Below are 13,047 nucleotides of genomic sequence, written 5' to 3'. Positions count from 1 at the left end.
CCATGGTTTGATGGACTGGTCAGTACTGTTGAGGTGAAGTGCCTGTACAAATGGACAGGCCTATATGTGCAAATGTAAATTGTCCCACGCAGAATAATTTGTAATAATTCCCTTTCGACTGAATCAAGACATCACAAGGCAACGGGATTGCCAAACAATGACTAATTCTTCCACTGAGTAATGCTGTTTGTTTTTAATTGGCTATGTGGACTGACCTGATGGTGTGGACAGCGCTTTGAGCAGAGCTTCAAGCAAATGGATTTCTAGCCTATGGTAATGGGTGCATTCTGCAGTTATTTGCACTACTGTACTACATTACATTTGGCCCTGATTCCATTGTTGCCTGAGCGAGGAAAAATGGAAAACAACTTTCCATTATGTCCTTATGTATTTTGCTGTGCAAATTTATGCTGTGCCACAATTTAAACAGATTTTTAGGGAGTGCAATGTTTGGTAATTAAACACATATTTTAAATTTTAACATGTAAAGAATTCTAATATTAGTTTTGTTTTATTCCATTTCAATGTTTTCAAATGATTCAATTCTTTCCTTTATAGTACACTTAATTTTTAATGTTATGCAACAAAAAACTGCAGAGGCTGAAAATCTGAAACAAGAGCAGAAATTGCTGGAGAAACTCAGCAGGTCTGGCAGCATCGGTGGAGAAAGAAAACAGACTTAACATTTCAAATCCAGTGATCTTTCTTCAAATCAAAGTTTCCTGATCCTGATAATTTAACTTCATATTCCCATTAGTAAGTTATAGATGCAAGTTATAGATCAATGTTGTCATATCAGTTATAATGGGCAATCTATTACTACATATTTTGCAACTATGATTTATTATTCAACAATACGTAATAAGCTTCCAATTGATACGTTCAGAAATAGACACTTTCATCAGTTATTCACTTAATTTTGTCTTTTGCACAAAGCGCTACCAGCAGAATGAAAACAATTGATTGTAGAAAGACAGACAAGTAAGATTTCACTGAATTTTGGTTTGACATGGATCTCTCTCTTCCTGTAATAGTTTTCTTTCCATTCTCTAGGTCGAAATGCTGAGATCGATCATCTCTTTATATTCATCTTGGTTATAAAGCCTGCAAGTAAAAAGTGGAAGAGAGCGTGAATCTGATATCACTGTTTGAAAAGAAGCAAAGCGACCGAAGCCATTCAGGATCACATTGGTAGTTACCGCATAATATTTTCCACATCGTCGATTGTTTCTAGTAATCTTGTGCCCTTTGTTTCAGGTAACAATTGCATCAGACCACCAGCTACCAGAGATAGAGCACCTGGAAGATAATAGAAGCCACTTACAATACACTGCTTATGCTACAATAACCACCACTGTTTGATTATGTGGAGACCTCTATTGGCCAGTCTTTGATTTAAAACAAACTTACATTATGTATTGAAAAGTTGAATGTACAGTAAATATCAGTCTGAACACGGTTGTCATAAGTTAAAAAAAATACGCATTGCAAGTGTCAAGATTTCAGTTGGAATAGTGCACTGGAAATCATGTCCCACTATTCTTAGCAGAGAATATCACAAGTGTAAAATGTAACCGATTTAATCTCTAGAATGAATAATGCTTAACTGTAACCATTGACTGAGATAAAAGAAACCTCAGACTTCATCAATGAACAGGAAACCAAAAATTTATTCTAACAAAATCATCCTCTGACATGTGACGGAACAGATTGTTAATTACCAATGCAAGCATAAACTACACCCACTTTAAATCTAAACACATATACATTCATTTATAGATAATAAAATGTGAGGCTGGATGAACACAGCAGGCCAAGCAGCATCTCAGGAGCACAAAAGCTGACGTTTCGGGCCTAGACCCTTCATCAGAGAGGGGGATGGGGAGAGGGAACGGGAATAAATAGGGAGAGAGGGGGAGGCGGACCGAAGATGGAGAGTAAAGAAGATAGTTGGAGAGGGTATAGGTGGGGAGGTAGGGAGGGGATAGGTCAGTCCAGGGAAGACGGACAGGTCAAGGAGGTGGGATGAGGTTAGTAGGTAGATGGGGGTGCGGCTTGGGGTGGGAGGAAGGGATGGGTGAGAGGAAGAACCGGTTAGGGAGGCAGAGACAGGTTGGACTGGTTTTGGGATGCAGTGGGTGGGGGGGAAGAGCTGGGCTGGTTGTGTGGTGCAGTGAGGGAAGGGGACGAACTGGGCTGGTTTAGGGATGCAGTAGGGGAAGGGGAGATCTTGAAACGGGTGAAGTCCACATTGATACCATTAGGCTGCAGGGTTCCCAGGCAGAATATGAGTTGCTGCTCCTGCAACCTTCGGGTGGCATCATTGTGGCACTGCAGGAGGCCCATGAAGGACATGTCATCTAAAGAATGGGAGGGAGAGTGGAAATGGTTTGCGACTGGGAGGTGCAGTTGTTTGTTGCGAACTGAGCGGAGGTGCTCTGCAAAGCGGTCTCCAAGCCTCCGCTTGGTTTCCCCAATGTAGAGGAAGCCACACCGGGTACAGTGGATGCAGTATACCACATTGGCAGATGTGCAGGTGAACCTCTGCTTAATGTGGAATGTCATCCTGGGGCCTGGGATAGGGGTGAGGGAGGAGGTGTGGGGGCAAGTGTAGCATTTCCTGCGGTTGTGGGGGAAGGTGCCGGGTGTGGTGGGGTTGGAGGGCAGTGTGGAGCGAACAAGGGAGTCACGGAGAGAGTGGTCTCTCCAGAAAGCAGACAGGGGTGGGGATGGAAAAATGTCTTGGGTGGTGGGGTTGGATTGTAGATGGCGGAAGTGTCGGAGGATGATGCGTTGTATCCGGAGGTTGGTGGGGTGGTGTGTGAGTCCGGATGTTGGTAGGGTGCCTATCACCCCTATCCCAGGCCCCAAGATGACATTCCACATTAAGCAGAGGTTCACCTGCACATCTGCCAATGTGGTATACTGCATCCACTGTACCCGGTGTGGCTTCCTCTACATTGCGGAAGCCAAGCGGAGGCTTAGAGACCACTTTGCAGAACACCTCCGCTCAGTACGCAACAAACTACTGCACCTCCCAGTCGCAAACCATTTCCACTCCCCCTCCCATTCTTTAGATGACATGTCCATCATGGGCCTCCTGCAGTGCCACAATGATGCCACCCGAAGGTTGCAGGAACAGCAACTCATATTCCGCCTGGGATCCCTGCAGCCTAATGGTATCAATGTGGACTTCACCAGTTTCAAGATCTCCCCTTCCCCAACTGCATCCCTGAACCAGCCCAGTTCGTCCCCTACCCCCACTGCACCACACAACCAGCCCAGCTCTTCCCCCCCCACCCACTGCATCCCAAAACCAGTCCAACCTGTCTCTGCCTCCCTAACCGGTTCTTCCTCTCACCCATCCCTTCCTCCCACCCCAAGCCGCACCCCCAGCTACCTACTAACCTCATCCCACCTCCTTGACCTGTCCATCTTCCCTGGACTGACCTATCCCCTCCCTACCTCCCCACCTATACTCTCTCCAACTATCTTCTTTACTCTCCATCTTCGGTCCGCCTCCCCCTCTCTCCCTATTCATTCCAGTTCCCTCTCCCCATCCCCCTCTCTGATGAAGGGTCTAGGCCTGAAACGTCAGCTTTTGTGCTCCTGAGATGCTGCTTGGCCTGCTGTGTTCATCCAGCCTCACATTTTATTATCTTGGAATTCTCCAGCATCTGCAGTTCCCATTATCTCTGCTTAGGAATATCATGGGTTAAAAAAATGCAAAAAGGCACAATGCCTGTGTCTCCAAGTTCAAACCAAAAGTGTAGAAGAGATGACCTTTCTCCAATTTATTTATTTTTTTGGCAGCAATGTTATATTCTTTTTGACAATGGTGAACCTCAACTCGATGATCAACCAGTTATGCCTAGGTCTTGACTTGAATTCAAAGTTATCTTTCCTTTTGCAATGCCATTGGTTGCTATTTAATGTCCAATTATAAAGAAAGAAAGAGAGAGACAGAAAGAAGTATTTGGCTTGCTTACAGGCTTTTAGAAATCTGTATTCCAACTGCTTCTAAACTGTCTTAAACCAATGCAAACCTTTTTGGCTGATTAGCTACATTTTGTCATGACATGTGGTCATGGTGTCTCAAAAGTATTAAGTCCGGTTCCAGCAAATGAATGCCACACAGTTCCTCTATCCTTCAAGTCGTTCAAGCTTCTATTTTATAATTTATAATATATCTATAGTCCATACATAACCTCCTCTTGAAATAGTGAAATGCCAGTTTTAAATGAAAAATAAAACACAAAAAAATTGAATCAAATCGTCTCATTTATTCTTTTACAGGATTTTTTTACAGGGTTTGTACAATTTTTTATTTTATTTTCAAATTATTAACCTATTCCAGTATATTCATGTTCTTGATAATGTGTCTGCAATTATATTCTCCATTCCAGTAAAGTGAACAATCTGACATTATATGGTCAAATTAGTAAGTACTGTCGAAGATTTAACTTAAGTCTACAAAAGCAAAGGGATTAATGTCAGTGCTTCTTTCTAGCCATGGTGCACATAAACTTCACAATGTTTAAGTGCCAGTATCAATCCCAAAGTCTCCTTCTCCACTGCAGAATATTTCTTCTGATTAATTTCTTAGTAATGTACCCTACAGGTTTCCCTATTCTTGGTACATTTTACAATAAGATTACACCCACCTTCAAGTCATTAATGCCAATTGCCATTTTCAAAAAATTACAAATTCACGTGTGACCAACATCAATTCATTAGGTTGGCCTTCAGCTTCCCAAAACTGTTTGACACTCTTTGGACCATATTACTGTTACCTGTTCATTTTCTAGGTTATCAAGTTATTCTCAAGCAGGTATTGAATCTCCATTTCCACTTTTGGGTTTAAACGATAAGGATGTTGTTATGTCTATAATAATTCTCCTACATCCACAGAGTATAGGAATTGGGAGGTCACATTGGTTAGGACACTTTTAGAATACTGTGTTCAATTCTGGTCTCCCTGCTATAGGAAAGTTGTTATTAAATATGAAAAGGTTCAGAAAATAGTTACAAGGATGTGGCCAGGATTGGAGGGTTTGATCCACAGAGAGAGGCTGAATAGGCTAGGGCTATTTTCCCTGGAGTGTCAGAGGTCAGTGTCATGAGGTGCATGGTTAGGATGAATAGCAAAGGTCTTTTCCGCAGGGTAGGGGAGTCCAAGACTAGGGGGGCATAGGTTTAGGTTGAGAGGGAGAATATTTAAAGGGACCTACGAGACATTTTTTCATCAGAGTGTGGAGCATGTTTGGAATAAATTGCCAGAGGAAGTGGTGGAGGCTGTTACAATTACAACATTTAAAAGGTATCTGAATCAGTACATGAATACAAAGGGTTTGGAGGGATATGGGCCAAAAGCTGGCAAATGAGATTAGATTGAATTAGGATGCCTGGTCAACATTAATGAGTTGGACCAAAGGGTTTGCTTATATGCTGTACAACTCTATGACTCTATCCAGTGTGTCACTATAGATTGCCTTCACTTTCTTAGCTAAACTTACTAGGTTTCCCTGCTTTCTTTCCCAGAAGTATGAAAGTACAATGTACTACTGTTCCAGCCTTTAAGTATTGGCCAATTGGATTGTAGGAAGTACACTTTTGACCTGTCTAGCTTTTCTTCTGCCTTACTGCTTACTGTCTCTGCCATCTTCAACTGCTCTTACCACAAAACAAACTGGCTTTTTGTTATTTTTCTCTCCACATTAATATTGCTTTAACATGCTTATGTGACATAAGCTATTCCTCTTTGTGTGATCTGGAACATCTGTCATAAGACATTTTATGCACACTCCTAATTACCTTACATCAATCACTAAATCTCACTTTCAAAGGTTCACTTTGTAACACTAACACTTCAGCTTCTGTTTGAAATGTTCTAGCTATATATAACAGATCTGTCTGCACATTCTTTCATCTGTGGAGTTTTTAATTGCTCCTGCGCCACTGTACATGTTCATATAAGCCTGTCTAGAAATATGACATGTAAGCCAACATTGACAATTTGTTCTTTTTGCCTTAAAAACCTTTCTCTGATCAATTTTATTGGACCACTTATCCCATGACCAGAGATCAAGTAGACCTATTGGATTAGTTTGGGGAATCTCTGGTAACAATTAACAAAACTTCAATCCTTTGTCCCAATCTTGCAGGTATCTGTAACAATATGTCTTCAGCATTGCCTTAAGAATCTGACGGTATCCCTCTACAACACCCTGTATTTGAGAATAATAAGCAGTTGACCTCAAATATTTTATATCCAAATTATTGATTGTGTCTTGAAACTTTTGACATTAATTTGGAAATTTAGTCCATTTTTTCATTACTAGTCTGCAATGAATAAAAAATCTGAATTGATTTTGGTATGGTTTTAGCATCTCACAATTATTATGGCACAGTAGGAGATCATTCAGCCTGTCATGACTGACTAGCTCTTCAAACAAGCATCATGATTTACTGGCAATCTCTTATTTTTATCCCCATACCTTTGCACACTTTTACATCCAAGTAATCAGCCAATACACACTTGAATGTCTCAATTGAATCTGTCTCCTTGACATTTCCAAGCTCTGCATTCCATACCTTAACATCTTGCTATGCCCAAAAACATTTTCTCTCACATCACCATGCTTCTATTGCACATCATTTTAATTCAATGCCCACTGATTCTTGTTCCTTTATGAGTGGAAACAGGTATTTTGCCTATTCACTCTATTCAACCCCACTTATGATATTGAAAACTTATATTAAATCTCCTCTGAGCCTTCTTCTCTCCAAGGAAAGCAGTCACAATCTCTTCCATCTGTCCTCATAACTGAAGTTTCTCATTCCTCAAACCATTCTTGTAAATCGATTCTATATTCTCTCCAATGCATTCACATTTTTCCTATAACGCAGCATCCAGAACTGTACACAATACCTCATCTGAGATCAAACAAGAATCTCTTACAAGCTCTATACCACCTCCTCACTCTTATACTCTATGTCCTTCATTGGGGTTTGGCTCCTCTGCACTGACTGAAGGTCTGATTCCACTAACAAGAAAGCCCACAATGGAACAAGAGAGAACAAGCCATGTCTTCTGCAGAGATTGCCAAGCCTATATGAGAGGCCTGTCGGCCAAACATCTACAGTTTCACTTGGCATGTTGCATTTGCTTTAGTTTTTACAACAACTGGCATCTTCAGGTTTCTAGTAGGTGAACCAGGAAGAAAGCATTTGCTGACTTTTTGAGGAAATATGAATCCGTGAAGGCATTTGAGGCCATGAGGGATGCTAATGTATTTGGAAGTGTGAAACCAAAACATCAGATTCTTGCAAAAGGGAATCTTGGAATGAATGATAAGATTGGTCCTCTATCACACACTGAGGAAATGGTGATGGAAGGATATGCTTTGTACATCAATACCTGATTAACAAATAAAACATTTAGTTCTCTGAAACAAAAGCCAAGAACACTGCATGCTTTATTAGCTGATCTCTCCACCTGTCGTAACAACTACAATGATTGATGCATGTATACATGCAGGTCCCTCTGCTCCCTTTAGAATAGTCCCCCATTATGTGTTGTCTCTCAATGCTGTTCCTACCAAAGTATGTCAGCTCACACTTTTCTGCATCTGTCACTTATCCACTTACTCCACCAATTTGTCAATGTCCTTTTGGAACTCCTCACAGTTTTCAATTCTACCAAGTTTCATGTCAACTGCAAACATTTGTAATTGTCCCCTGCGCACCAGATCCAGATCATTAATATAAATCAGGAAAAACAAGAGTCCTAATTATCTTCGCTGTAATTCCCCTTAAGGAATAATTTCTGGAAATCAGATTAACACATCTATAACTGTAAGGAAATACTGGCAAGCTGCATTTACTTTAAGTATTTTTTCTTGAAAACATGGTGGGTATTAAGGTTTGATAACATTTTAAGATTTCCTTACTAGCTGACACGTGTGGCGTGTTTTACAGCATTGGCCCACACCTTTATAAAGTCCTACCCAGTTAAACTGCCTGTTTTTCTATGCTTGAGTTTTCTGTATTCCTCCATATCCTGCCATAGGAATTCCATGTGCCACTCACAATATCCCCTTATGATATCCATTGAACAACCATGCATTCCTCACCTGCAGATCTGTGAAGGGCATCTCCACTTCCTCATTAGAACTTCATACCTAGCATAATGATATTCCACAACACCTTTCATCTCAACTCCAGAGCAAACTGGTTGTATTAACTTGTTTAACTCTGGATCTGCTTCCCAAGCCTCAGTTAGAGAAGACATGCTAAATGCTTCATGAATTATCCCCTTCCTTAAAGAAAGGTTTGGTTACTCTAACATCTGTTTTTGGTCTCATTTTGACCTCAGCTCTTGAACTTTGTTTAGCTATTGCTCACGTTACCACACACGATGGGAAAATACCTGGAATTTTTTCCTATAACCATTCTGTCTCTTAAATCTCGTTTGGACTTTCTGTGCTTATAGGTGAAACTATAACTTTCCTTCTAAATCATTACCCAGAAATAAGTCAACTCCATCCACGGGTTATTTCTGAACAACCCCATTACCACTGTCCCGGACATCAAGTCATCTCCCAAGTTCAGTATTCACAAATAAACAGTTGTGCGCTCTCCATTTGTCACGTTACCTCGGACCTCAGCTTTCAATGCATTCCCTCGAGGAAAAAAAATACTAAGACCTTCTCCAGCAAAGCAGTTTGCATAGCTCCTGTAACCATTAAGATAGTTCTGGGTTTTGCTGGAACATTTGAAGAAAAGAAGGTTATTTCCCTTTTGACAAAGACATTTCATGCCTCTCTTCTTACTTATTCACCTCACCTGCACTCTTAGAAGTTTTTACTTCCAGTTTCCTGATTATAGCTAAAGCCACAATTTGAGCTGTTGCATATTCTTTGTGAATTCTCTTCTCAGATTCATTGTCATGAACTCTATTAACTGCCATGGATTTCCCATTCAACTTGTAGCATTCTGAATGAAAGGGTCCCACTTTGTCACAATGGAAATACTTCAGCCTATAGCTCTCACTTCCGTGCTCAATATCTTCCTTCCTGATCAGAAGAGGAGATCTTGGTGCAGTCCCAGATGTCCCTTCTTGACCATAGCTACCTGTCTTCCTTTCTATTCTTCCACTGTCTACCCATTTTGAGTTTACAGGGGTGACAGAAAATGGGTTTAGTTTTATATACCAGCTCATAGTTGTTGTTCATTTTTGCTACTTGCTTTGCAGCTGCTAGCCTATAGACTTCAACGGGGGTTTCAATTACAATAAGTAGTGAGTTTTTAAATTCTTTTAAAAGTCTGATTTCATACATGGTATTTACTCCAAATGTCCATATCAAATGGTCAAAATTACTTTGTTTTACACTTTCAAATTCAGTATGGATTTGCCCAGACGGGTTCCTTAAATTTCAAAACTATTGCCTCTATAATTCAGGAACAGACTCATATAGACATAGAATAGTACTTTTTTTTAGTGTCATAAAGTCCTTTGACAGTGATGCATACATCTAATGTACTCTACTTAATGTAGTCAGCTATTCTATTGTTTTACTTCATTTTCAATGGCATAATGAATGATTCTACAACCCATGTAGGGTTCAAATAGAATTAAACATTCTTGACTTATTCTTTAAGTTATGACTAAGGTGCTCCCCATCTTCTACATCTAAGTCATTTTGTTTCTTCTAACTGTAGTCTTCTAAACTAATATTTTGTTTCTTTCCCCTCTTCTATTTCCTGATGTAATTCAAGTTCCAACTTCTCAAATTCTCTTTACACTTTCCTTTTCTGATCTCAGGAATTCTCACTCTTTTTCTTTCTCTTTTTCTCTCAGGCTCAAACCATTTCATCTCCATCTCCATTCTTTTCAAACGCAATGTTCTTTTCTCTCTGTCTCAATCCTTTTTCAAGCTGGAACTGCCTTAACTGTAATTCAATCATAACCATGTCCATACCCTTACTGCTTGGAATACCTGATCTCTTTTGTATTTGTGCAATCCCTGTGCTAAAATGTTAATTATCTCTGCCTTCCTAGTTTTCGCAGAAAATTTCATCTTCATTTTCTTTGCCAATTCCATGGCCTTTGACTTAGTTAATTCTTGTGAAAGAGTCAGTTCCATTTCCTTTAATTAGAGGATATTTTTGCTGCTCAAAATGTTACCTTACCATACAGCATCAAATCTGATTTCTGTCCTTTTATCCTTTACCAATTAATCTTATCCAATTCCTCACTCTCCATGTTTGAAGATCCTGGACTCAAACTCTTGTCACAGTCCTGGTGGGAAAAGTGCATTGATCCTCACTTTTCCCCAAATCATCACAAGTGTGGAGTATGGCCAATTTAACCTCTAGGATGTTGCCAGCCAAGGGCAGCTCATACATAAAAACAGCAGTTTGTGAACTGAAGTAATCCAAGCCCCAGCCACTGGCTTGTGTTGGGTGGGCCTAGCCAGAACTAGCTTGATTCAGAGGAAAGCAAAGAAAATGACACAAGGTACAAATCTGTATTTGGTGGAAGAGAAGTGAGGTAATGCTACCAGTGTCCTTGGGCCAGACCCTATAACAAAAGGACGCAGGCCTGGCAGATGATTCAAAGCCAATGAAAGCAAGACGCCACAGTTTGGGAAGATAAGGGAAAAAGATAGAAATGAAGGATTTCAAACGTGCAGCCAGCGAAAACTCCAGAGAGCAAAAAGATCCCAAGTGGAAGACCCCACATTAGAAACATGGAGACTACGCCGAGGACCCAAGGGATTGTCTGACCAGTGTGAACGCATATTCTTGGTAATCAGATACTGATCTCTGATACTATTTTAACCTCACTGCGAAGCCTCTTCCAGGGATGCCTAACCTGAAGAAGTTACCCTCCTCCCTCCGGACCAACCTCAGGGAATCTCTCTCCCATTGCAACTCTCTTGTCTTCCTCTCACCCATCCCTTCCTCCCACCCCAAGCCGCACCCCCAGCTACCTACTAACCTCATCCCACCTCCCTGACCTGTCCGTCTTCCCTGGACTGACCTATCCCCTCCCTACCTACCCACCTACACCCTCTCCACCTATCTTCTTTACTCTCCATCTTCGGTCCGCCTCCCCCTCTCTCCCTATTTATTCCAGTTCCCTCTCCCCATCCCCCTCTCTGATGAAGGGTCTAGGCCCGAAACGTCAGCTTTTGTGCTCCTGAGATGCTGCTTGGCCTGCTGTGTTCATCCAGCCTCACATTTTATTATCTTGGAATTCTCCAGCATCTGCAGTTCCCATTATCTCTGATACTATTTTAACCTCACTGCGAAGCCTCTTCCAGGGATGCCTAACCTGAAGAAGTTACCCTCCTCCCTCCGGACCAACCTCAGGGAATCTCTCTCCCATTGCAACTCTCTTGTCTTCCTCTCACCCATCCCTTCCTCCCACCCCAAGCCGCACCCCCAGCTACCTACTAACCTCATCCCACCTCCTTGACCTGTCCGTCTTCCCTGGACTGACCTATCCCCTCCCTACCTCCCCACCTACACTCTCTCCACCTATCTTCTTTACTCTCCATCTTCGGTCCGCCTCCCCCTCTCTCCCTATTTATTCTAGTTCCCTCTCCCCATCCCCCTCTCTGATGAAGGGTCTAGGCCCGAAACGTCAGCTTTTGTGCTCCTGAAATGCTGCTTGGCCTGCTGAGTTCATCCAGCCTCACATTTTATTTTCTTGGTGATCAGCTTCTTTTTCTGTGACTGTCCAGGGAACATCAGAGAAACCCAAAGGGTATGCGCATAGATTTTAGTCATGTATGAGTTGCATGCCTGTTTTTAACTCTTTTTTTAAACCAAGTGGTGTGAATTGTATGTCTGCTTTAACTAAACTCATAAAGTTAATAGAGATAATGGGAACTGCAGATGCTGGAGAATTCCAAGATAATAAAATGTGAGGCTGGATGAACACAGCAGGCCAAGCAGCATCTCAGGAAGACAAAAGCTGACGTTTCGGGCCTAGACCCTAGGCCCGAAACGTCAGCTTTTGTGCTCCTGAGATGCTGCTTGGCCTGCTGTGTTCATCCAGCCTCACATTTTATTATCATAAAGTTAATAGTTAGTTGATACAGATTTGGCTCTCTCTTTCTTTTTGCCAGCCTGTTAACTGTTGTTGAGGGTGGTAACCAAGCAACAATGGTTAATGCCTGACCGACTATAATCTGAGAAAAAAAATCAATGAACTAGAACACCAAGGACTGAATCTTACATATTTTGGCAAAGACAAAGTTACATCCAGTTTTTTGGAGGAGTTCTAGCTGTGAGGCTTAACAGTTACACTCATCATACCTCACCAAGCTTCCCTCGTTAATTAACCAATTTTTGGAGTGTCTTACTTCCAATTTCTGACCAATCTTTCCACCTGCTATCCCTGGAATAATGCACCTACCTGTTGATATTCTAGAATTCATTGGCACACCACCTTTAAAAGTATCTGATGTGTACCAGGAGAGGTACCTGCCAGTTTGGAGCTGCCCTATGTGGCTCTTGACATTTGACCTAGACATGACCGACATGGGGAGATTGGCACCCCACTTTACTGGTGCTATTTTTTTGTAGCAATAATTTCCTTTTCCTCCCTTTGTTCTTGAGTATTTAGCATTTTTGGAATACTAATAGTCCACTGTGAACACTGATGCAAAATATAAACTTTGGAGACAAAGCAGAATTAACGTTTTGTGTCCAGTGACCCTTCTTCAGAATTGGACTAAGCATTAACTGTTTTTTCCCTCCACAGATGCTGCTAAACCAGCTGAGTCTCTCTAGTAATTTCCGTATTTATTACAGATTTCTAGCATCTGCCATCCCTTGCTTCATCTTAACGAAGCACAGTATTGTGTGCAGTTCTGGTTAGCCTGTTCAGAAAAGATTTACCAGGCATGTTGCTGGGAATGGAGGGCTTGAGTTATAGAAACAGGCTGGAGAGGCTGGGACTTTTTTCACTGGAGCTTAGGGGTGGCCTAACAGAGGTTTGTAAAATCATGAGGGGCATAGATAAGGTCAATA

General features: G+C 41.5%; 1 protein-coding gene across 2 annotated transcripts in view; it reads right to left on the bottom strand.

Annotated features, from left to right (window-relative positions):
* Positions 1-492: 492 nt before the first annotated feature.
* The window catches only part of LOC125455124 (solute carrier family 22 member 3-like), a 36,081-nt gene continuing 23,526 nt past the window's right edge, over positions 493-13,047 (bottom strand). For both annotated transcript variants that reach the window (XM_048536766.2, XM_048536765.1), the window contains exons 10-11: positions 1,200-1,299; positions 493-1,104 (exon numbers count right to left, since the gene is read on the bottom strand). In XM_048536766.2, coding sequence (XP_048392723.1) covers positions 1,050-1,104; positions 1,200-1,299 — 155 coding nt within the window. In that variant the 3' untranslated portion in view covers positions 493-1,049. The remainder of the gene's footprint in view (positions 1,105-1,199; positions 1,300-13,047) is intronic.

This window comes from Stegostoma tigrinum, chromosome 9 (assembly GCF_030684315.1).
Source record: "Stegostoma tigrinum isolate sSteTig4 chromosome 9, sSteTig4.hap1, whole genome shotgun sequence".
Classification (NCBI taxonomy): domain Eukaryota; kingdom Metazoa; phylum Chordata; class Chondrichthyes; order Orectolobiformes; family Stegostomatidae; genus Stegostoma; species Stegostoma tigrinum.
Note: the sequence above shows the minus strand (reverse complement) of the source record. Positions and strands in the feature narration are given on the sequence as shown.